This window comes from Vicia villosa, unplaced genomic scaffold (genome assembly GCF_029867415.1).
Source record: "Vicia villosa cultivar HV-30 ecotype Madison, WI unplaced genomic scaffold, Vvil1.0 ctg.000393F_1_1, whole genome shotgun sequence".
NCBI classification, from domain to species: domain Eukaryota; kingdom Viridiplantae; phylum Streptophyta; class Magnoliopsida; order Fabales; family Fabaceae; genus Vicia; species Vicia villosa.
The window spans coordinates 208,120-231,822 of NW_026705177.1; the positions used below are offsets into that span (position 1 = coordinate 208,120).

Below are 23,703 nucleotides of genomic sequence, written 5' to 3' on the forward strand. Positions count from 1 at the left end.
TAAGCTCAACCCTTGATAAAAGCTAGCAAGGCTTAAAAAGCTTGAAGACTAATCACTCCAAGATCCTTGACGGGGCAAGGAGGCCGAGTTCCTCTTTTTATAAATTCGGTATTTGTAGAGTCTTGATAAATTTTCCCCGAGAGACCGCCAGTGGGGTGTACCTATCGCACTTCCCCATCACACCCCAGTTAGGGTGATCCAGACGCCAGTGAGACTCTTTCCCAACCAGGCGACTAAAATGAGACTCGATAGAGGTAAGGTTGTCAAAACACGTGGTCATCTTCTCTTCTAAGATCGTGCAAGGTTCATCCATGGTTAATATTTCTTGAAATGAAATTGGTATATATAAAAGAGAGGGACATAACAAATTAGCTATTTCTTAGTCGTAATTTGCTGAGAGTCGTTAGATGCACTTGGAGTTAAAATCTCATTTGATCATGAGAAAGATAAATCTTCATGCACTGGGATGATTCAGGTAGGAGTGAGACCCATTCTTAATATTTGGTCGGTATCAATGTGGTCGGCACAAAACAAATTGAGGTGCACAGTATTATAAACTTTAAAATTTTACATTCATAATCTCTTTTAGCTTAAGTGTCCGTATTTTAATACCCTAGTCCGATCGGATTAAATATAAAATATAATATTAAATTTTGACATTAAATATAAATTATTTTAGGTCAAGTAGAATGGTAGGAAATAAAAAGTTATTAAATTAATATAAAATTACTAGTAAATAACACTAATGCTAGTAATTATACTTAAAATACATAAAACAAGAGACGAGTCAATTATTAAAATCAATTTTTGTTTTTGACTAAAACTAAAAATCATATGCATAAACCTAAACTCGGGGAATAAAAACGTGTGGACGGTGAATGAATATTCATGATTCATATTTTGCCACCTTTTATTAATCAATACTTTTCTTCTTTTTTTGATGTATAAGTGCAATTTATCTCTCTATATATTTAATACAATTCTAAGCCATCTAACATTAAAACCGACCCGACTACTAACCATTTCTCACTGTTCCACTTTCTCCATTCCTCAAAACCTCAAACATAGTAAACAAAACATCTTCATAGACCAAACCAAAAAAACCTCAGAATAAGAAAAAAAACCTCAAAGAAATCACTGATTCATGGCCCTAACAAACGAGTTCTTAGGTTCTTCATTGGTAGAGAGATCACTATTTCCTTCTTCTTCACCATCTTTTCATCACAAAAATGGTAGATTCTTGATCAAACCTGTTCTGGTTCCTTTCGGAAACAGAAGAGTTTTGAAACTGAGAAAATCTGCTAAGTTTCCTGTTGCTGCTCTCAGTGAAGATTTGGTGAAAAACTCTTCTTCCTCTTCTTTATCATCCTCTTCATCTTCTCTCCCTTCTGAAAAACCAGTGAAATTCAAGGTTAGAGCTGTTGTTACCGTTCGCAACAAGATCAAAGAAGATTTCAAAGAAACTATCGCGAAACATCTTGATGCTTTAACCGATAGAATTGGAAGAAACGTTGTTCTTGAACTTTTCAGCACCGAGATTGATCCAAGTAAGACTTTTCTCTAATTCTAATCATTTTAAAATATTTTTGTAATTTATTGTATTTTAATTATTTCATAAATAATATAATAAGAATATACAAAAATAGCAGACAAACTGACAACAAACTGCACTAATTTAATTGAAATTTTATTTGTGACGTGCAGAAACAAATGCTCCAAAGAAGACTAATGAAGCAGTGCTCAAGGATTGGGCTAAGAAGACAAATATTAAGGCTGAGAAAGTTAATTACATAGCTGAATTCACAGTTGATTCAAATTTTGGAGAACCTGGTGCTATTACTGTGATAAATAATCATCAACAAGAATTTTTCTTGGAGAATATAACCATTGAAGGATTTGCTACTGGAGCAGTTTATTTTCCTTGTAACTCTTGGGTTCAAGCTAGAAAAGATCTTCCAGGAAAGAGAATTTTCTTTTCTAATAAGGTATTAATAATTGATTATTTCTTCAACGACTTTTTTGTTTTTTTGCTTTTTAATTTTGTATTTTTTTTTTCTTATGACATGGGTCATAAAGAAAAAAGAGTGTCTATCCAATATCCTATAGTAATAGAATAAGCCAATAATTTATTTTTTTTTTGTTTTGTGTATCATTTTTTCAACGTGAGAAATAAGGTGAAACTAAATAGTTAATAGCAATAATACTGATATTAATAATATTAATAATTATAGTTATATTAAATAACTTTTCTTTTTATGAATCTTGAAAAGGGATAATAGAGCCCAAGTTCATTTTTGTAGAAAAAGTATAAAATTTAGTAATTTATATAGTTTTTAGTACCAAATAAATAGTCTGTGATTTAATATTTTATTAATAATAATAATAATAATAATATTATTATTATTATTATTATTATTATTATTATTATTATTATTATTATTATTATTATTATTATTATTATTATTATTATTATTATTATTATTATTATTATTATTATTGAAAACCATTTAGTCAGATTTATGCATGGACCAAGCAGTAAGCACCATTGAATTGACCTACCAACTATGTTATGCAGTTGAGCAGAGAGACCGTTGAATTTAATACTAGTCCTTGTTATAATAATGTTGAATTCATATTGGTTTTATATTCATAGATGAATTTTAAAAAATTATAATTTAATTTATTGTGTGATTTTTTTTTTTTTGAGCAGCCTTATTTACCGGATGATACACCTGCTGGGCTTAAAGTTTTGAGGGAGAAAGACTTAAAAAATCTAAGGGGTGATGGAAAAGGAGCTAGAAAATTATCTGATAGAATATATGATTATGACACATACAATGACTTGGGAAACCCAGACAAAGGAATTGATCTTTGTAGACCAAATCTTGGAGGATCCGAAATGTATCCATACCCTAGACGGTGTCGTACAGGTCGCGAACCAAGCGATACAGGTAAGAAAAGATACATCTGTAACGAGATACGGTTGAATGCATGTGTACAAATTTACGATAATATGCTAAGTTATTTTTTTGTGTTGATTTAGATATTAGCGCCGAAAGTCGAGTTGAGAAGCCACTTCCTATGTATGTTCCAAGAGACGAAAGATTTGAGGAGTTAAAGAAGAATACATTTTCTGTGAAGAGGCTAAAAGGAGTTCTTCATAATTTGTTGCCTGGCCTTAAATCAAGTCTTTCTGCTGATAATCAAGATTTCAATGATTTTTCTGATGTTGATGGGCTTTATAGTGTGGGGTTACTCATTAAGTTGGGTTTGCAAGATGATGTTTTGAAGAAGTTTCCATTGCCTAAAATTGTTGGCAAGATTAAAGAATCCACTAGCCAGGGTGTTCTAAAGTATGACATTCCCAAGATTATATCAAGTAAGTATGCTCTTTTTATTGTCAATGTAATATTTCATATCACGAAAAAATAACAATAATTTATGTACAAATTTTAAATCATATGTATGATTGTCTGTCATACACGCTCTCAAAGACGGACCCTGATCATACATAATCATATCAAAGAAAATTTCCACATTTTTTTCACTTTGATTTTTGCAATGTGGTGGGGTCTATAGTCATGAAGACATGTATAATGGAATGCCATATGAAAAGATAGTGCTTCACCAAAAAATATATGAAAAGATAGTGCCATATAGGACCACACTATAACATGTTATTTGGCTTTTAGTCTCTGTCACTTTCAGTTTCACCCAAAAAAAATGAGTTTTTCATTCAAAACTAGATCTCATGTTCAGATTATTCCTTTTTCTATATATATTATTTACAAAACTACAACTAGGCCAATTTGTTACTATTATATGAAACTAAACTTAAAGTATCTCAAAAGCTGTATTATTCAATTGTTAATTTTAAATGTTTCACATGTGTGTCTAGTTATGGTAATTTGTTAGTATTATATTGTTGAATTAATTGTTAAATTATTGATGTCATGTGCAGAGGATAAGTTTGCTTGGTTGAGAGATGATGAATTTGGGCGTCAAGCAATAGCAGGAGTTAACCCTGTAACCATTGAAAAACTTGAAGTGTTTCCACCAGTTAGTAAATTGGACCCTGAAATTTATGGTCCATTAGATTCTGCTCTTAAAGAAGAACACATTTTACATCAACTTAATGGCATGACCGTCCAACAGGTACCGTACCAATCATCAATTCAATCATAATTTTGCTAACCATATTTTGTAATTAAGTCATTGTGAAGTGATTTTCATGCTAATTAACTTTGAAAATTCCACTGATTAAATGCGTACACACCCATTTCACAGTCCACCGGGACCGTCTCAATTTTTTGGAAATCCTGTGTGTTAGTCATGGTTCAATCATGACAAAATAATTAGAGACTCTATTTAACCTCATTTCAATAGTGGTAAAGATTTATAAGATCTTATTTAGTTAAAATTTAACCCTAAAAAATTTAAGATTATGTGCGGTAGTCTGCCTTGCACGTCCTCAAAGACGGCTCTCGGTCCACCACTACTATTATAAATGTCAAAATAGATGAATTAAAATTAAAGAATAAACTTTTTAATAAAAACTCAGCTCGCTGAATTTAATTGGATATCTTCGTTTAAAGAAATAATAATATGTTTAAATATTATTTTATTTTAAAATAAATTAAAATTTTAAATTTATTTTATCATAAATGTAAAATGAAAGAATAGTAAACTAAAAGTGATGCAAATGATATTAATTACAAAGTATAATTAAAAAATTAAAATAAAAATAAAATTGAATTAATAACTAAACAAAACAATTATTTTAAACAAATAATATTTTTAAATATGAAATTTATTTTGAAACTGAAATACTAGTACATCATATAAATTTTGATTTCTTAAAATACTTTTGTTTAGGCATTGAGTACTTTACCTATTTGTACTAAAGTCTCACTTGCTTTTTTGTTTTGGAATTTTGCAGGCAATTGATCAAAACAAGCTGTTCATAATTGATTACCATGATATCTACCTTCCATTTTTGGAAAGGATCAATGCTTTGGACGGTAGAAAATCATATGCCACAAGAACCATCTATTATTTGACACCTCTTGGTACTCTAAAGCCTGTTGCTATTGAACTTAGCTTGCCTCCATCTGGTCCCAACACACGTTCAAAACGGGTAGTTACACCTGCTCTAGATGCAACTACTAATTGGGTGTGGATGCTTGCCAAGGCCCATGTTTGCTCCAACGATGCCGGTGTGCACCAACTTGCCAACCATTGGTAAGCATTGTCTCAACTCTCAACTCTTTACGTATCAGACACCAGACACACTTTTCATCTGAAACGTCAATGATATAACTCGTTTTGTTGTGTTTTGGTGAAATGTAAATAGGTTGCGCACACACGCTTGCACGGAACCATTTATATTATCTGCTCATAGGCAACTAAGCGCAATGCATCCGATTTTCAAGCTATTGGATCCTCACATGAGGTACACTTTGGAGATCAATGCTTTAGCTCGTCAGAGTTTGATCAATGCAGACGGTGTCATTGAGTCTTGCTTCACTCCTGGTCGCTATGCCATGGAGATTAGCTCCGCCGCTTACAAAAACTTTTGGCAATTTGATAAAGATAGCCTCCCTCAAGATCTCCTCCGCAGGTAAAATTTCGCATATCTGAACTGTCTAATCTTGATCCAACGACTTAATGCATAAATGAATGCATGGATTTTGATATTCCAAGGGACCCTGCATTTTTCTCAACAAGCAATTGATGTTTGCTTTTTTTTGGTGTAACAAAATTACAAATAAATCTAGCTAAGATTTTTCGGTTGTTCACTTTGCAGGGGAATGGCAGTACCTGACCCAACAAAACCACATGGGATAAAGCTAATAATGAATGATTACCCGTATGCAGAAGATGGTCTTCTAATTTGGTCAGCAATAGAAAATTGGGTCAGAAACTATGTGAACTACTACTACCCGAATCCAAGCCTAATACTCAATGATAGAGAGTTGCAAACTTGGTATTCCGAGGCAGTCAATGTAGGCCATGCTGATTTAAAGGACGAAACATGGTGGCCGGAATTGAACAACAGCGACAATCTTGTCTCCGTCCTAACAATCTTAATCTGGAATGCATCCGCGCAACATGCCGCGTTAAACTTCGGACAGTACCCTTACGGAGGGTACGTGCCAAACCGTCCACCGTTGATGAGAAGGTTGATCCCAGAAGAAAGCGACCCTGAATACGGAAGTTTCCTTGCTGATCCACAAAAGTATTTTCTCAATGCACTGCCTAGTTTGTTGCAGGCCACGAAGTATATGGCTGTTGTCGATACACTTTCAACTCATTCGACTGACGAAGAGTATATAGGCGAGAGACAGCATCCTTCGACTTGGAGCGGTGATCCGGAGATCGTTGAGAAGTTTTTTGAATTTTCTGCTGAGATTGGAAGGATCGAGAAGGTGATCGAGAGTAGGAATTGCGATAAGACTTTGAGGAACCGTTGCGGTGCTGGTGTTTTGCCTTATGAATTACTTGCTCCTAGTTCTGAACCTGGTGTTACATGCAGAGGGGTTCCAAATAGTGTGTCTACATAATAAAATTTTAAAGTAAATAAATGAGTCACATTGTCACATATCAGTATCACATTATGCTAAGCATTATGGTTGGTTTATTTATTAGTACTATGGTTAGTGACTCATTGGAAAACTTGATAATTCACATTTTATTCTTAGATTACATAAATATTATTGCTAGTAGACATTGGTGACTTATATATATGAAGTGTTGTATAGACTATAGATTTTGGATTGATGAGTAATGATTATCATCACAATATGTGATTTGCAGCATTTTTTAGTGTCATTGATTGCATATATTAGCAATATTTTAGGTGTTTTTGCACTGAAGATAAAGCTCTCCTCGGTCACTTTCGCCCATTCAGTTATGTCTTGGAGTCTTACACTACTCATGTACGATTAAGACAATGTGTGGCTCTGACTGCCTCTTTTATGTTTAATGCATTCGTACAAGACACATGAGGATGAAGTGTGCTTCAAGCATGTGGGTCGTTTGTACAACAACACATAGAGATGAAGCGCATGTAACATGCGCCACTTCTTCGTGTACAATGTGTGGAAAGCCTGAAAAAACTTCATACACGGACCAAAACTTTCTTTGGATAGTAACTTGATGTCGAGTTGATATGAATGGTCTTTATGAGGCCTAATTGGCATCGATGGTGCGTTTGAGGCCGAGTTGATGTGAATGGTCCCTCTAAATGGTCCTTTTAAGTTTGTGTATGACTTAGATGGTTCTCCGAAATAGTGAGGCTTCTAAGGTCATTTATACCAATCCACACTCCAATAAGCAGAAAAGTTTATTGAGGCATACACATATATTCTTTATAGTATGTCTGAATGTTCTAGTCCAAAATCTGTCAAGCGTTAAGTTAAGCCTGTCAAGGCGTAAATGCTTGTTCTTCATAAAATGCGGTTTGGTATATCTATAGTTTATAGTTCATCAAGTGTCAAGCTTTTAAGATCTAGACAAATATTTCTTACATAATGTTGGCATGTACCATCCAAAGTTCATAATTTGATGATGTCTGTGGCTCCACTCTATTGCTGCTTCCACTGTCCTCAGTTGGTGAAAACGGTTGGCTGCTACAATTGCAATGAAGACTATTTCCTTCTCAATAATGATGTTGGTCAATGTTTACACCACATTGAAAGCTATGTCTTCACTATTAGTCCATACATTTAGTGACACACCTATGTTTTTTTTTTTTTTGATATCAAGCATCATATAGATTAATTAAGAAGCCCCAGTGGCCAAAGATACATCCAAAGTCTCAACAGAAGGCAAAGAATCGACCCAAGTTCTGTTTCCTAAAACCCTACCAGCTCTAACTAAGAGGTGGGCATCAGAATTGGAAATTCTATTTAAGTACAAAACAGATGCACCCTTAAGCCTACTAAGAAGGGACCTGCAATCAACAGCAATGGGATCTAGGTCTGCATCAAAGGCAGTACCATTTATACAGTCCACAACTGTTAGGTGCCAAATTGTGTTTATATTTAGTTTAATTAATGGCACCTTTCGACCGTTTTTATCGGATATTCGTACAATTCCCTGAAGTTTTAGATAATTATTTATGGTTTATAATATTAAGCTTTCATTTTATGTTAATATGTGTTTTAGTTATGATTTTGTAGGTTTTAGCCAATTTTGGGGAAGTTTGGAGCTTGTTTTGAGCTTTGCAAGAGAGTGCCTGGCAGAAGTATGCGCGCGTCGCGCTGGGATGTGGGCGCGTCGCGCCCTGGGCAAGATATTTTGGAGCTTCCAGACAGAGAGTTGCGCGCGTCACGCGCATGGGCGGTTTATAATTTTAAGTGTATTGGCGCGAAGCGCGCTGGAGGGCGCGACGCGCCCTGGACAGATTTCAGAAATACTATATAAAGGGGTTTTCAGATATTTTATGGGGTTGGTTGATTTTGAGAGCTAAAGAACACTTGTACACTGTAGCAAACAAAGAATCGAAGATTGGAAGCTTTGATCGTCGATTAATCGCCTTTGATGCTTGTTGATCTTCATCCTTTACTTCTTGAGCAAGCTACCATTTTCATGGATAGCTAAATCTCTTTTGTATCAAGATAAGATGTAATCTTCCTAGCCTTTTGTAGGTTTTTCTTGTGAATATATGTGTATGAACAAGTGATGATCAATATAGATGGTTTAGTTTGTTTATTAAAGCCTTTTCTTTGGTATAAGTGTTTGAGACATCAATATTTGTATCTAGATCTAACTTTATCATCTATCAAACTATAAATTGCAGACATGGATTTAGCGTTTGATGTTTACTTAGTATCGGTTTTAAAACGTTATTTGTATTGTTTAAACGGTGGAGAAATCGTCGGTTAAACAATACGGTAAATCTAATTATATCGTTGCGGACACGGACGATATAGGCGTCGATACGTAATTATGTTGATCGTTACCATGTTCATATACGTATATTTATAAGGAGACATACAAATTTAGGTCGATGAAATCGAATCTTGATACATTTTCTTTAACTTAGAACTTTCATTAATTTACTCTTTGCTACTAAAAGAATTGAATGACCTTTTGCAAACCCAAATTTAAAGTAACATTAACTCAAGACAAAATAGGCTATAGAACGGCGGTGATATCGCAATAATCCCTGTGGATACGATAATAACGAAAAGTACACCACAATACTCTTTCAACAAAATGGCGCCGTTGCCGGGGATTGTTGTTTAGATATTGCAAGCATTGCAATAGTTTGTTTTGTATTGAGTCTTATAATTAATATCTTGTTTCTAAATTTATTTTCCTTGTGTTTGTTAATTTGCTTGGTTAGTTTTTCAGATTACAGTTTATGCGAGGACGTGTACCTGCAGATCAACTCCTTTTTGATCCTGAGATTGAGAGGACTGCTCGTAGAGAGAATAGCAAAACTCGTAGGAGGAGACAACTAGCTAGGGAAAGAAGACAACAACAAGAGGCATCTTCTTCTTCAACTCCGGTTGAAAACTTAGTTGAGGGAGAAATGGCAGGAGAGATTCCTAATGTTCCAGCTCGAGGGCCTTGTGTTAATAGCCCTCGACTCAATGCACAATTTGCTCGTGATCAAGCCAATGGAAGAAACTCCGAGATGAAAACGGGGTTACTTCAATTACTTTATCAGAATCCTTTCACAGGGGCAGATCACGAGGATCCATTTACTCATCTAACAAAGTTCTACGAGATCGCCGGAACAATTGGTGCTCCGGAAGACCAAGAAGAACAGGTGTTCAGGAGACTTTTTCCTCATTCCTTAATTGGAAAAGCTAAGGAATGGTACCTTGATCAACCTAATAATGTCATGACAAATTGGAACGAGTTAGAAGAGAAGTTCTTGGATCGGTTCTTTCCTCACAATAGGTTCATGGAAGCGAAAACTTCTATTGCGGTGTTCTCTCAAGGGTCGAATGAATCTCTCAATGAAGCATGGGAGAGGTTCAAGTCCATGGTTAGAAAGTGCAAAGGTCATGGGTTTGATGAGTTGTCTCAAATCCATATCTTTAGAAATGGACTCCAACCTCAACCAAAAACTCTTTTAGATGCTACCGCGGGTGGTTCGTTGATGTCAAAAACTGCTGCAGAAGCGATTGCTATCATTGATAGAATGGCTTTGAATGATCATCAAGGGCAACACAACCGTAGTGCATTGCAAAGAAAACCGGGAGTTCTTGAATTGAATACTAGTGATGCAATACTTGCTCAAAACAAGTTATTGACACAACAAGTAGAATTGCTCACTCAACAAATGTCAAAACTCCCTCAACAAATCAAAGAGATAAATGGGAGCCCTTCTAAAAATCAACATGTGATGTGTTGTGAATTGTGTAGGGGTGACCATCAAACAGGTTTTTGTCCTCCACCGGGTGAAGAGGTGAATTATGTGTCTAATCCTAATCAAGGATATGGTGGAAGACAACAACAACAACCTTACAACAATAACCAAGGTTACCAACAAAGAGGTAATCAAGGTTATCAACAAGGATGGAGGCCGGAAGCGGGCCCATCGAATCGTCAAAATCCTTACCAAGGCGGTTACAATCAACAACCTCAACAAACAAAGCTTTCTATCGAGGACACTCTTAGCCAATTCATGCAATTGCAAATTGCAAGCCAAAAGAGTACGGATGCCGCAATTAAGAACCTTGAAACTCAAGTCGGGCAATTGTCAAAGCAACTTGCCGATCAAAACAAAGGTCCTTTTCCGGCTACTACACAAGAAAATCCTCGTGAGCATTGTAAGTCAATTCTAACTCGTAGCGGTAGAAATATTGATATGGGTGTAGGAGAAATAGTTGAGGAGGAAATTGTTGAGAGTGAAAAAGATAGGGTGATTGAAGTAGAAAAAAATGTTGAGGGTGATTTAGTTGAAAATGAGAAAGAGAAAGAATTAGTGGAAAAAGAAACTCTTGAGAAAGTTGTAGAAAAAGAGAGAAAAAAATTGAGTGTGAGTGAAAAGGGAAAGAAGAAGGTGGATGATTCTATACAAGTGAAGAAATTACCTTACCCTCCCGGCCCGTCAAAGAAAGAAGATGCAAAGCACTATGCTCGGTTCTTGGATATTTTTAGCAAGTTGCAAATTAATGTTCCTTTTTCCGAAGCATTAGAGCAAATGCCGATGTATGCAAAATTCATCAAAGACATCATCACTAAGAAGAGAAGATTCTTGGATCAGGAGGTAGTAACGGTGAGCTCTTGTTGTAATGCGTTAATTCAACGCACTACTCCGATAAAATCGAATGATCCTGGGCGGGTAACCTTACCGGTGTCTATTGGAAATGTTCACATAGGCAAAGGTTTGGTCGATACCGGTTCTAGCATTAATTTGATCCCATTGTCTATGGTGAGAAGATTAGGAATCAACGATTTGAAGCCGACAAGAATGACGTTATCATTAGCAGATAAATCCACAGCTCATCCTCATGGAGTTGCGGAAGACTTGCTTGTCAAGGTTGACAAATTTTGGTATCCTGTTGATTTTATTGTCATAGACATGGAAGAAGATCCTGAGATTCCATTGATCTTAGGAAGGCCTTTTATGAAGACGGCCCGAATGATGATAGATATTGATGATGGCTTAATGAAATTAAGGTACCAAGATGAAGAATTATGTCTTGATCTCTTTGAAGCCATCAAGCATCCTAATGATGAGGATGATTGTTTTAGAATCGATGCTACCGAAAGGGCTATTATGAAAGTGGAGAATCAAATGCACTTGTCGAATCCTCTTGAGAAGACTTTAATGGAAGCTCTCGAAGTTCTCACCAAAGATCAAGAGAAGGAAATTGAAGATTGCTTGAGAAATTTAGAGGCTTGTGAGGAGATGAATCCATTTGAAACTCAAATTGAAGAGTTGAAGGATGAACCTAAAGTTGAAGAGCAAAAGGTGGAGTTGAATGTGTTACCATCTCACTTGAAATACGTGTTTCTCGGTGACAATTCTACTAAGCCGGTTATCATTAATAGTGGTTTGTCTAACAAGGAAGAGCATCGATTGAAGGAAGTGTTGACAAAGAATCAAGAAGCAATAGGATGGGTTTTATCCGACTTGAAGGGTATTAGTCCGGCCTATTGTATGCATAAGATTATGTTAGAAGATGATTTTCGGCCCGTGGCACAACCTCAAAGGCGATTGAATCCAACCATGAAAGAAGTTGTTAGAAAAGAGGTTGTGAAGTTATTAGAGGCGGGGATGATTTATCCCATCTCCGATAGTGAATGGGTGAGCCCGGTGCACGTGGTTCCTAAGAAGGGTGGATTGACAGTTGTGAGAAATGAGAAGAACGAGTTGATTCCTTCGAGAGCGGTGACCGGGTGGCGAATGTGTATTGATTATAGGAGGTTGAACCAAGCAACAAGAAAAGATCACTTTCCATTACCTTTTATGGATCAAATGTTAGAGAGGTTAGCCGGAAGAAATTTCTATTGTTTCTTGGATGGTTATTCGGGATACAATCAAATATCAGTGAATCCGGCGGACCACGAGAAAACTGCTTTTACATGTCCTTTTGGCGTTTTTGCATACCGAAGAATGCCATTTGGACTATGTAATGCTCCTGCAACATTTCAAAGGTGCATGCAAGCTATTTTCTCAGATTTGATCGAAAAAAGCATTGAGGTGTTCATGGATGATTTTTCTGTGTACGGGTCATCATTTGACTTGTGCTTGAAGAACCTTGATGTGGTGATGGAGAGATGCATTGAGACAAATTTGGTTCTCAACTGGGAGAAATGCACTTTCATGGTGACGGATGGGATTGTTCTTGGCCACAAGGTTTCTTCAAAGGGGCTTGAGGTCGATCCGGCAAAAATTGAAGTTATTGAAAAGCTTCCCCCTCCGGTGAATGTGAAAGGCATAAGGAGCTTCTTGGGACATGCTGGGTTCTATAGAAGATTCATCAAGGATTTCTCCAAGGTCGCAAAGCCTTTGAGTAATTTGCTCAACAAAGGTATGGAATTTAATTTTGATGAATCATGTCTAAAAGCTTTCCTAGAACTTAAAGCAAATTTGACCACCACACCCATAATTGTCGCTCCTAATTGGTCGCTTGAGTTTGAACTCATGTGCGATGCGAGTGACTATGCGGTTGGTGCGGTCTTAGGCCAAAGGAAGAACAAACAATTCCATGCTATACATTATGCGAGCAAAGTTTTAAATGAGGCACAGGTTAACTATGCCACTACCGAAAAAGAATTGCTCGCAATTGTATTTGCATTGGAAAAGTTTCGCTCTTACCTCATTGGTTCTAAAGTGGTGTGTTATACTGATCATGCCGCAATCAAATATCTTCTCACCAAGCCTGATTCAAAACAGAGGCTTATTCGGTGGATTCTTTTGCTTCAAGAGTTTGATCTTGAAGTGAAAGATAAGAAAGGTACAGAAAATTTGATTGCGGATCATTTGTCTCGGTTAGTGAATACCGAGGTGACAAACAATGAAAAAGAAGTGAGGGAAGAATTCCCCGATGAAAAACTGTACATGGTACAAGAAGTTAGACCCTGGTTCGCAGATATGGCTAATCACAAAGCATCTGGCTGGATACCGGAGGATCTAACTTGGAATCAAAGAAAAAAGTTTTTGAACGATGCTAATTTCTATGTTTGGGATGATCCTCACTTATTTAAGTTGAGTAGTGACAATCTTCTGAGAAGATGTGTCGCGGATGAGGAGGCAAAAAGCATTTTGTGGCATTGCCACAATTCGCCTTATGGTGGTCATTTTAATGGTTTGCGTACGGCCACAAAAGTCCTTCAATCGGGATTTTGGTGGCCTACTTTGTTCAAAGATGCTTACCACCATGTTGCCTCATGCGACAGTTGTCAAAGAACTGGTGGAATAGGGAAAAGAGAGGAAATGCCCCTCCAAAGTATTGTAGAAGTTGAGGTATTCGATTGTTGGGGCATTGATTTTGTTGGACCATTCCCTTCCTCAATGTCAAATGAATACATCTTGGTAGCTGTGGATTACGTGTCTAAGTGGGTGGAAGCGATTGCTTCACCCAAAGCAGATGGTAAGACCGTGATAAAGTTTTTGAAGAAAAATATATTTTCGCGGTTTGGCTCGCCAAGAGTATTAATTAGTGATGGTGGATCTCATTTTTGTAATGCTCCGCTTGAAAAAGTGTTGGAGCAATATGGAGTAAAACACAAGGTAGCTACTCCATATCATCCACAAACTAATGGGCAAGTTGAGAGGACCAATCGAGAGATTAAGAGAATTCTTGAGAAAACTGTGTCTAGTTCTAGGAAGGATTGGTCAATGAAGTTAGATGAAACCTTGTGGGCGTATCGGACCGCTTTCAAAGCACCGATCGGTCTTACACCATTCCAAATGGTGTATGGTAAAAGTTGCCACCTTCCCGTAGAACTAGAGCATAAGGCATATTGGGCCTTAAAGCTTTTGAATTTTGACCACAAGTTGTGTGGAGAGAGAAGAAAAATCCAACTTAATGAGTTGGAAGAGATGAGATTGCATGCCTATAAGTCTAATTCAATTTACAAAGAAAAGACCAAATTCTATCATGATAGTAAGGTTAGAATGAAGGACTTTAAGGTAGGGCAATTAGTTTTACTCTTCAATTCCCGGTTAAGACTTTTCCCGGGAAAGTTGAAGTCTAAATGGTCCGGACCGTTTTTGGTAAAAGAAGTGAGAAGCCAAGGGGCTATTGTGATAGAGGACCAAAAATCAAACCAAGAGTGGGTAGTAAATGGTCAGAGGTTGAAGGTGTATCGGGGAAGCGATTTTAATCGTGAAACTTGCGTTTTATCGTTTGGCGATCCTTGATTGCCTTTGACCGTCGAGCTGACCGACGTTAAACAAAGCGCTCTTGGGAGGCACCCCAAGTTGTATATATTCACTTGTATTTGTGTTATTTTTGCAGGTGGGATTTTTGAGTTGTCGTCGAGCCAGAAACGATCTACCGGTATTTTTGGGCGTGCTGAAACAATGCAGTTTTTCTGCTGTTTCTGGTGTAGCGCGCGTCGCACCCATTAGCGCGCGTCGCGCGCTATGTGTACTCAAGGACCCCTTCCAGGCAGAGATGAGGGCGCATCGCGCCGGTTCTGCGCGCGTCGCGCGCTGTACATATTTTTGAAAAAAAAATAATTTTGTTTGGGCCCACCCATGCTGGGCCCGACCCGGTTTCGTGTTCAGAAGTAAGTTTTAGGGTTTTTGGAGGTCATAGCCTCCATTCCTCTTTGTGCCAAGAAACCAAACACACACACAACCAAATTTTTTTGATTCTTGCATTTATCCTCACTAACACTCGTCTCTCTACTGTCATCAATCATCTAAGGTATGTTCTTCTTCTCCTTTCTTTCCATTAAAATAGTTTTAGTTGTTAGGTTTTTAGATTTAGGAATATTTTGAATAATTTTGAAAAATTAGGGTAGAAACCACGCTTTGACTGTAAATATTGCTTGCTGGAACCCTTAGAAGTGAGGAGAAGTTGGTTCTCCTCTTCTGTTTTGCAGAAAAATGAAGGATTTTTCTGGGTTTCGCAGAGCGCGCGTCGCGCCCTGTCCAGCGCGCGTCGCGCCCTGGGTTCAACTTTGAAATTTTTTTTATGCATTCTGAGTATTTGTTTAGGCCTGTTTTGTGATTGATGATGAATGTGGACTGATGTGGGTTTTTAGTTGAGAGGTTATGCTAACTTTGTTTCAATTGTGCGTGTTTTGTTTGAATTACAATTGTGCAGGAATGGCACCTTTTTTGAAAAGGAAGAAGACTGGTTCTGGTGAGGGATCTTCCTCACAAGCTGGCAGGTTTGATCGGACGAAGTTTCTAGGTCCGGAGCAAGAGGCGAGGTACCATGAGCTTGAAAGCCGCGTTGTGTGGAGTGAACGCACGGTGATTCCTATTGACCACGGCCTCTTCCAAAGGGCGTGGACTGCTTTGTCTGAAACATGCTGGGACAAGTTGTTCACTCCACCACAATTCTATCAGGTGGAGATTGTCAGAGAGTTTTATGCAAATGCCTTGCCTCCGAGCAGTTGGTCAGGTACTGAAGCTTACCCGTTTAAAACATGGGTGAGAGGTAAGGCCATTGATTTTAGCAAAGAGGCAATTTTTGATTTTCTGGATAACCCTCTTGCTTTGGTAGAAGAGTGTCAGTACCATCCCAGGTTGAATAGAGGAAATTGGGATGTAGACAGCATTAGGGACAGAATTTGCAGGACTGGTTTCACCTATACTCTGACTAAAGCTGGGCTGCCAAAGACTTTTACTCGTAGTCAGTTGACGGAGGAGGCTCAGTTGGTGACTTCGGTGGTCCTTTACAACATTAGGCCACGGAGTCACACTTCTTCCCTCACCATTGATACGGCAGGTTTGGTTCAGGGTATTCTGAATGGTGATAACATTGATGTGTCCAGGATTGTGGCGAATGAGCTGAAAAGAGTCGCCCTGAATGGGACTCTTCATGGAGATGGGGTGAAATGTAGGTTGATTTTTCCTGGTCTAATAATGGGTTTGTGCAGGAAGGCTGGTGTCCGGTTCCCAACTGGTGGGATGATCCCCATGGATGGTATTATAGATGATATTTTTGCTAACAGGTACTGTTTGCCTGGAGGTCGTCCTTTTGGTGTTGCTGCTGGTGCATCTAACCTTCCCGATGCTTCTCAAGCTGTTCCGGTTGCTGCTGCACCGCCTGCTGGTCCACAGTATGGTGATGCAAGTGATTGGAACTATCAGATGCATATGGCGCATCAGAGAGCGTTTATGTTTTTGCAGGATTCTATCCGGCAGCTTTCTCTGAAGCAGCCTGTTGGTTCCAGGGATGATTTATCTGCCTATGCTTCATGGCCTGAGGGCAGGCCAGATCCTGAGGAGGGGATGGAGCAGGATGATCCGGAGACTTCCGATGAGGAGTAGACTTTATTCTTTACTGTTTTATGTTTTATTGTTTTTAGTTTTATGTTAGAACAATTTTTAGTTACTTTGTTTTTAATGTTTATAGTTTTGTTCCATCCTTTTGGATGAGGTACTTTGAAAGGCTAAGTTTACGCCTTTGGATAGTTAACACCTGTTTGGTGTGGTTTTTTATTTTATATAAGTTCAGTTTATTTTATTTTTGCATTTATTTATTTTTAAGTAGTTTATTTTAGTTTAGTGTTTATATTTTAGAAATAATGGTTTGATAAGTTGTCCTGATGATTAATTAGCTGGAACACGAATTTTTGTTGCCACGATGAATTTGGATGATGCAACACAATTTGAGTGGTGATGATATAAGTTGAAAACTGTACGCGCAAGGTACATCCTTTATCATTTTTTATCAAGTACCTTCGATTCTGATGCTTTTAATTGTACAAATTAGTTGTCATTAATTTCTGTGGATAAAATTAGTTCAATTGTGAATCACTTTAGCCTAGCTGTAGTTGTGAGGAGACTTTCCACTGTGTATATATATAAATTGTGCTGGATACCAGCAATGTGCGTTTTAACTCGTTTTTATTATGATTAATCTTGCATTGTTATTAAATTGTGTTAAGCATGAAAGTGATCAAGGCGTTTTGTTCTGCACTATGAGAAAAACTTCCAATCCAAATATAACCTACCCGGTGAGTGTGTGAGTATTTGCTAACCACTTTGAGCCATTTTGCCAAGATTCAATCGGTATCATGTCATGCCTTATAATTGCCGATTTTTGATTTGAATCTTGATGACTTTCTTTGAACCTTGAAAAGTACCATGAAATGTGGTTAGGATTGATTCCTTTTCGCCTTAGAATAGGGAGCATTCGTGATTATGTGGTGGTAATATTCAAGTTGGGGAGAATAAAATTTTGATCTTGGTTGTATTGGTGTGTAGAAGAAAATAAATAATTGCTCAAGAGAGAAAAAGAAAAAGAAAAAAGAAAAAGAAAAAAAAAAGAAAAAGAAAAAGGAAAAGAGAAGAGCTTTGTATATAGCTAGTTCTTTTAAAATAAAAAGATGAACTCTTGAGCAATAAAATTGTGTGATCGGTTGATAAGGATGTGTGGATATTATCATGATTTGAATGCTCTCTTAGGAATTGACCCCTTTTGTTTCAATGGCCTTGAGAAATGACACTTCCTTGTTAACCAAGCCAAGCTACAACCCGAAAGTCCTTAGTGATTCATGCTTATATACTTTTTATATATCTTATGCTTAGATGAGTTTATAATTAATTCGGTATGTTTGCGTCATTGTCTGGTGAGTGTTAGGATCCTCCATTTTTGTTCTCTCAGTAGAGAAATACGTAGGTGTGATTCATTCTTGAACTTCTTTTGCTTTGTGGAATTTCTGACATAGAATTTGTATATAGCATTAGCATTGTTATCATGGTACTTTGATGAAAACTGGTAAAGCTTGATCTTTGTGTACTTTTGGAATTTGAACCATTCAATTGTTCTTGTTTCTACCTTGTTGTTTCATTTGTGATATTTTGTGTTCCCGGAAATTTATCATTGTTTTGTTTGAGGACAAACAAGAGTTTAAGTTGGGGAGAGTTGTTAGGTGCCAAATTGTGTTTATATTTAGTTTAATTAATGGCACCTTTCGACCGTTTTTATCGGATATTCGTACAATTCCCTGAAGTTTTAGATAATTATTTATGGTTTATAATATTAAGCTTTCATTTTATGTTAATATGTGTTTTAGTTATGATTTTGTAGGTTTTAGCCAATTTTAGGGAAGTTTGGAGCTTGTTTTGAGCTTTGCAAGAGAGTGCCTGGCAGAAGTATGCGCGCGTCGCGCTGGGATGTGGGCGCGTCGCGCCCTGGGCAAGATATTTTGGAGCTTCCAGACAGAGAGTTGCGCGCGTCACGCGCATGGGCGGTTTATAATTTTAAGTGTATTGGCGCGAAGCGCGCTGGAGGGCGCGACGCGCCCTGGACAGATTTCAGAAATACTATATAAAGGGGTTTTCAGATATTTTATGGGGTTGGTTGATTTTGAGAGCTAAAGAACACTTGTGCACTGTAGCAAACAAAGAATCGAAGATTGGAAGCTTTGATCGTCGATTAATCGCCTTTGATGCTTGTTGATCTTCATCCTTTACTTCTTGAGCAAGCTACCATTTTCATGGATAGCTAAATCTCTTTTGTATCAAGATAAGATGTAATCTTCCTAGCCTTTTGTAGGTTTTTCTTGTGAATATATGTGTATGAACAAGTGATGATCAATATAGATGGTTTAGTTTGTTTATTAAAGCCTTTTCTTTGGTATAAGTGTTTGAGACATCAATATTTGTATCTAGATCTAACTTTATCATCTATCAAACTATAAATTGCAGACATGGATTTAGCGTTTGATGTTTACTTAGTATCGGTTTTAAAACGTTATTTGTATTGTTTAAACGGTGGAGAAATCGTCGGTTAAACAATACGGTAAATCTAACTATATCGTTGCGGACACGGACGATATAGGCGTCGATACGTAATTATGTTGATCGTTACCATGTTCATATACGTATATTTATAAGGAGACATACAAATTTAGGTCGATGAAATCGAATCTTGATACATTTTCTTTAACTTAGAACTTTCATTAATTTACTCTTTGCTACTAAAAGAATTGAATGACCTTTTGCAAACCCAAATTTAAAGTAACATTAACTCAAGACAAAATAGGCTATAGAACGGCGGTGATATCGCAATAATCCCTGTGGATACGATAATAACGAAAAGTACACCACAATACTCTTTCAACAACAACACATAAAGCATCAGAGAAAAATAAAGCAGATTCAATATGAAGATCTAAAGCCAAATTAATAGCCCATTGAATACCAAGGAGTTCCGCAGTGGCCGGATTGGCGAAACTCGAAATTCTCTTGCACGCCGCTATAGCAATGTTCCCAGAAGGATCTTTGATGACACACCCCAATGCGAGAATTCCATTTTCAAAACAGCCGGCATCCGATTGAACACTCCAGAAGCCTTTTGGAATGAGGCTTATGTTGTTTTTCGCAGCGTGAATCTGCCCAATCGAGCTTGAAACATTGAAGTCAGCAACAGCTTCCTCAATTTCCTGCGCTATGACTTGCGGCCTCGGACTCTTGTGGTTAAAGACAACATCATTCCTAGCACACCAGATTTTCCACAGACCAAAACCCACAGTTTGGACTAGCTTTTTCTCTTTTGATTTTAAAACATTCAACAGCCAAGCATTAACCTCACCAGCATCCGGCAATCGAAATCCCAGCGGAGGGGAAAAGAAAACCCTTTTTGAAAATTCACAATGAAAAACAATATGCCCAGCAGACTCAGGGAAACTATGACAGAGGGGGCAGAGAGTGTCGAGACGAATACCTTTCTTTTCCAAATTACTCTTGGTCGGAAGAACATTATTAAGCAGCCTCCAAATAAAAGATTTTGTTTTTTCCAGCAGTGGAGCTTTCCATAGATATTTCCAAACCTCACCGTCTTGTGAAAAGGAAGATTCAGCCTTAGGGTGGTGCTGCAATCTTTTTGCAAGGTGATAGCTGGATTTTACAGAGTACTCTCCATCCCTTGCATAATGCCAGATACGTTTGTCAACCGGGGCTCTAATGGAGATAGGAATGCTTGCTATGTGATCCACTTCACTTGAGGCAAAAGTATCTTTGAGGGTGTCTAGATTCCACTTTGCAAGATCAGCATCAATGAGGCTAGACACCTTCGTATGAGGCTCCAGGGAATCTTTCGTCGTGAACGGCTTGAAACCCGGGATAGAGGGAATCCAATTATCGCCTACAATGTTAACACTCTCACCATTTCCTATGCGCCATCTCGTCCCACTGAGAACCAAGTCTTTAACGCTGATGATGCTGCGCCAAGCATAGCTTGGTTTGAAACCAATACCTGCTTCAGCTATGCTACACCTAGGGTAGTATTTCCCTTTAAAGAACCTAGCAAAAAGGGAGCCATCATTTTGTAACAATCTCCAGAATTGCTTACCAAGAAGGCTACTGTTGAAATCATTGATGCCCCTAAATCCCATTCCTCCATTTCCTTTTGATTTGGATAGTCTCTCCCAACTCATCCAGTGGATTTTCCTTCCCTCGTCATTAGATCCCCACCAAAACCTTGACAGCATCGATTCAATTTCCTTACAGCAACTGTCCGGGAGACGGTAGCAACTCATTATGTAGGTTCGAATAGCTTGAGCCACAGCCTTTATGAGTACTTCTTTCCCAGCCCTCGAGAGGAATTTTTCTTTCCATCCCTTGATTTTCTTCCAGACCCGCTCGATAACCAAGGAGAAGACTTCTTTTTTTGATCTACCAAAAACCATAGGGAGCCCGAGATATTTAGTGTGACTTGGAACAGCTTTGAAACCCAACTTGTTACGTATTGTTTCCTTCATGTTTGTAGGCAGGTTGTTGCTGAAAGACACCTCGGATTTTTCAAAATTAACCACTTGGCCAGAAGCACTCTGATACTTGTCCAGAATTTCCAGAATTTTTGCAGCTTCATCTTCATTTGCAGGAGAAAAAATGAGACTGTCATCAGCGAAAAACAGGTGAGATATAATAGGAGATTTCCTAGCAACCTTTATACCATGAATTTCCTTCGATGCAGCGGCGTTCCTTAGCATACCTGACAAAAAATCAGCACAAATAATAAACAGGTAAGGGGAAAGAGGATCGCCTTGGCGAAGCCCTCTTTCCGGATGGAAAGACTTTGACGGTTTACCGTTTATGAGGACGCTATAGGAGACTGTGGTCATGCATCTCTTGATGAGGCTGACCAAGTTAGGAGGGAAACCCAATGCATTAAGAGCGCTAACCACAAAGTCCCTCTCAATCCGGTCGTACGCCTTTGACATATCAAGCTTTAGAGCCATGTTCCCTTTCTTGCCTTTCTTTTTATTTTTTAGCCAGTGGAAACAATCCATAGCAATAAGAGCATTATCCGTAATTAATCTACCTCGGACGAAGGCACTTTGTTCTTCACTGATAATTGAAGGAAGAATTGGTTTAATTCTGTTTGCTATTGCCTTTGTGACAGCTTTCATAATTACGTTGCAAAGGCTGATAGGTCTGAATTCGTGAGGGGAGCGTGGATTTTTTAGCTTGGGAATTAAAGCAATGAAGGTTGCATTTATATCCGCGGGGTCTCGCTGATTATTAAGGATATCCAAAGCAACAGCAGTGACATCACTTCCCACAGTATTCCAGTATTTTTGGAAAAAGAGAGCTGGCAGCCCATCAGGGCCTGGGGATTTTGTGGGGTGCATCTGAAATATAGCTTCCTTAACTTCAGAGTCGGAGAAAGGCGAGGCACAAACAGAATAGAATTCCTCAGAAATCGTTGCATTAACAGAACTGCAAACCTCATCAATACCTGTGGGGTTAGAGGATTTGAAGATCTCGAGAAAATAATCAATAAAGATGCGCTCACAGTGTCGAGAACCTGAAACCCAATTTCCATTCTTGTCTTTGATCCTCTTGATAGCATTTGTTTTCCTTCTTTGATTCGCTTTGCTATGAAAGAATTTTGTGTTGCGGTCTCCGTCCTTCAACCACATAGCTCTACTTCTTTGCCTCCAAATTGTCTCCTCGAAGCTCAATAACTTTCCTCTTTGTTTCTCAAGGTTTTTGAAATTTTGAATCTCCATCTGGTCTGCTCCCCATCTCCTTTCCTCCTTTAAAAGGGACTCCAGCCTTCTTATCTCTTTTGCCACACTCCCAGACCTGTATTCCTTGAACAGGGTGGCTAATTCCTGCAAACCTTTTGTCTTGTGAGCAAAGTTTTCTTCTCCACGCCTCCAAATCTGTTTGACCAGGTTCTCATAGAGAGGGTCCCTGGACCAAACCTCTTCGAAACGGAATAAATAGAATTTCTCTTCTCTTTCTTGTTCATTTTCAATTAACACGCGAAGAGCTGCATGATCCGAACCATGGCGAGGAAGATGAGTCACTTTCGTGTTTGGGAATTTTTCCTTGAAAAGCTTCGTTACAAAAATTCTATCGAGTCTGCATTGGATGTTATCTGCCCCATGTCTTCCGTTAGACCAAGTGAAAGGATACCCCCTGAAAACCAACATCCAGTAGACCACTTTGATCAATTGCGTTCCTGCCCCAAGAGAATTGAGATAGAGTTCTGCGATTTCCCCCCACCTTCTCACTGTCGAGGAGAGTGTCATTAAAATCACCGAACATAATCAGCAAATCTCCCAGATCATTGCACACCTCCTGCACCAACTGCCAAGTGTGCCTTTTCAGATGTTCTACCGGGAAGCCGTATATACCCCCCAAAGCCCATGGATTGTCTTCGTCTCCTTCACAGCAATAACCCCCAATATGATTTGGAGATTGTGAAACTATCTGAATATGGAGCTCCTCGACCCACAGCTAACATAAACCACCAGCTCTACCCCTCCCCGAACCTCTACAGTCAATGGAGAAAATATTTTTGAAACCAGCTATTGATCCAATCCTTTGCATCTCATCACTCTTCAATCTAGTTTCCATAAGGAAGACTAGATGGGGTTTTTCAAGACGAATGAGCCTCGTTAAGGCCCGAACTGCACGAGGGTGCCCCAAACCCCTGCAGTTCCAACTGATGGCCTTCATTGGGATAGGCGGTGTTGGTTCTCCAACACCACCTCTGGTAGCTGTGCATTTGGAATTTCTTCATTTGAGACCTGTTTCCTTTTCTTCTCCCCACTTCCGCAATCTTCAAGAGTCCCTTCCGTTACCAT

At 38.3% G+C, this 23,703-nt stretch overlaps 1 protein-coding gene across 1 annotated transcript; it reads left to right on the plus strand.

Annotated features, from left to right (window-relative positions):
• The first annotated feature begins 958 nt into the window (after positions 1-958).
• LOC131627684 (linoleate 13S-lipoxygenase 3-1, chloroplastic-like) lies at positions 959-6,818 on the plus strand. The gene is made up of 8 exons (XM_058898523.1): positions 959-1,547; positions 1,705-1,985; positions 2,711-2,951; positions 3,044-3,379; positions 3,962-4,155; positions 4,940-5,241; positions 5,354-5,620; positions 5,807-6,818. Exons 1-8 carry the CDS (start codon positions 1,145-1,147, stop codon positions 6,561-6,563), a joined length of 2,781 nt encoding a protein of 926 aa, XP_058754506.1. The 5' UTR covers positions 959-1,144; the 3' UTR covers positions 6,564-6,818.
• The last annotated feature ends 16,885 nt before the right edge of the window (positions 6,819-23,703 follow it).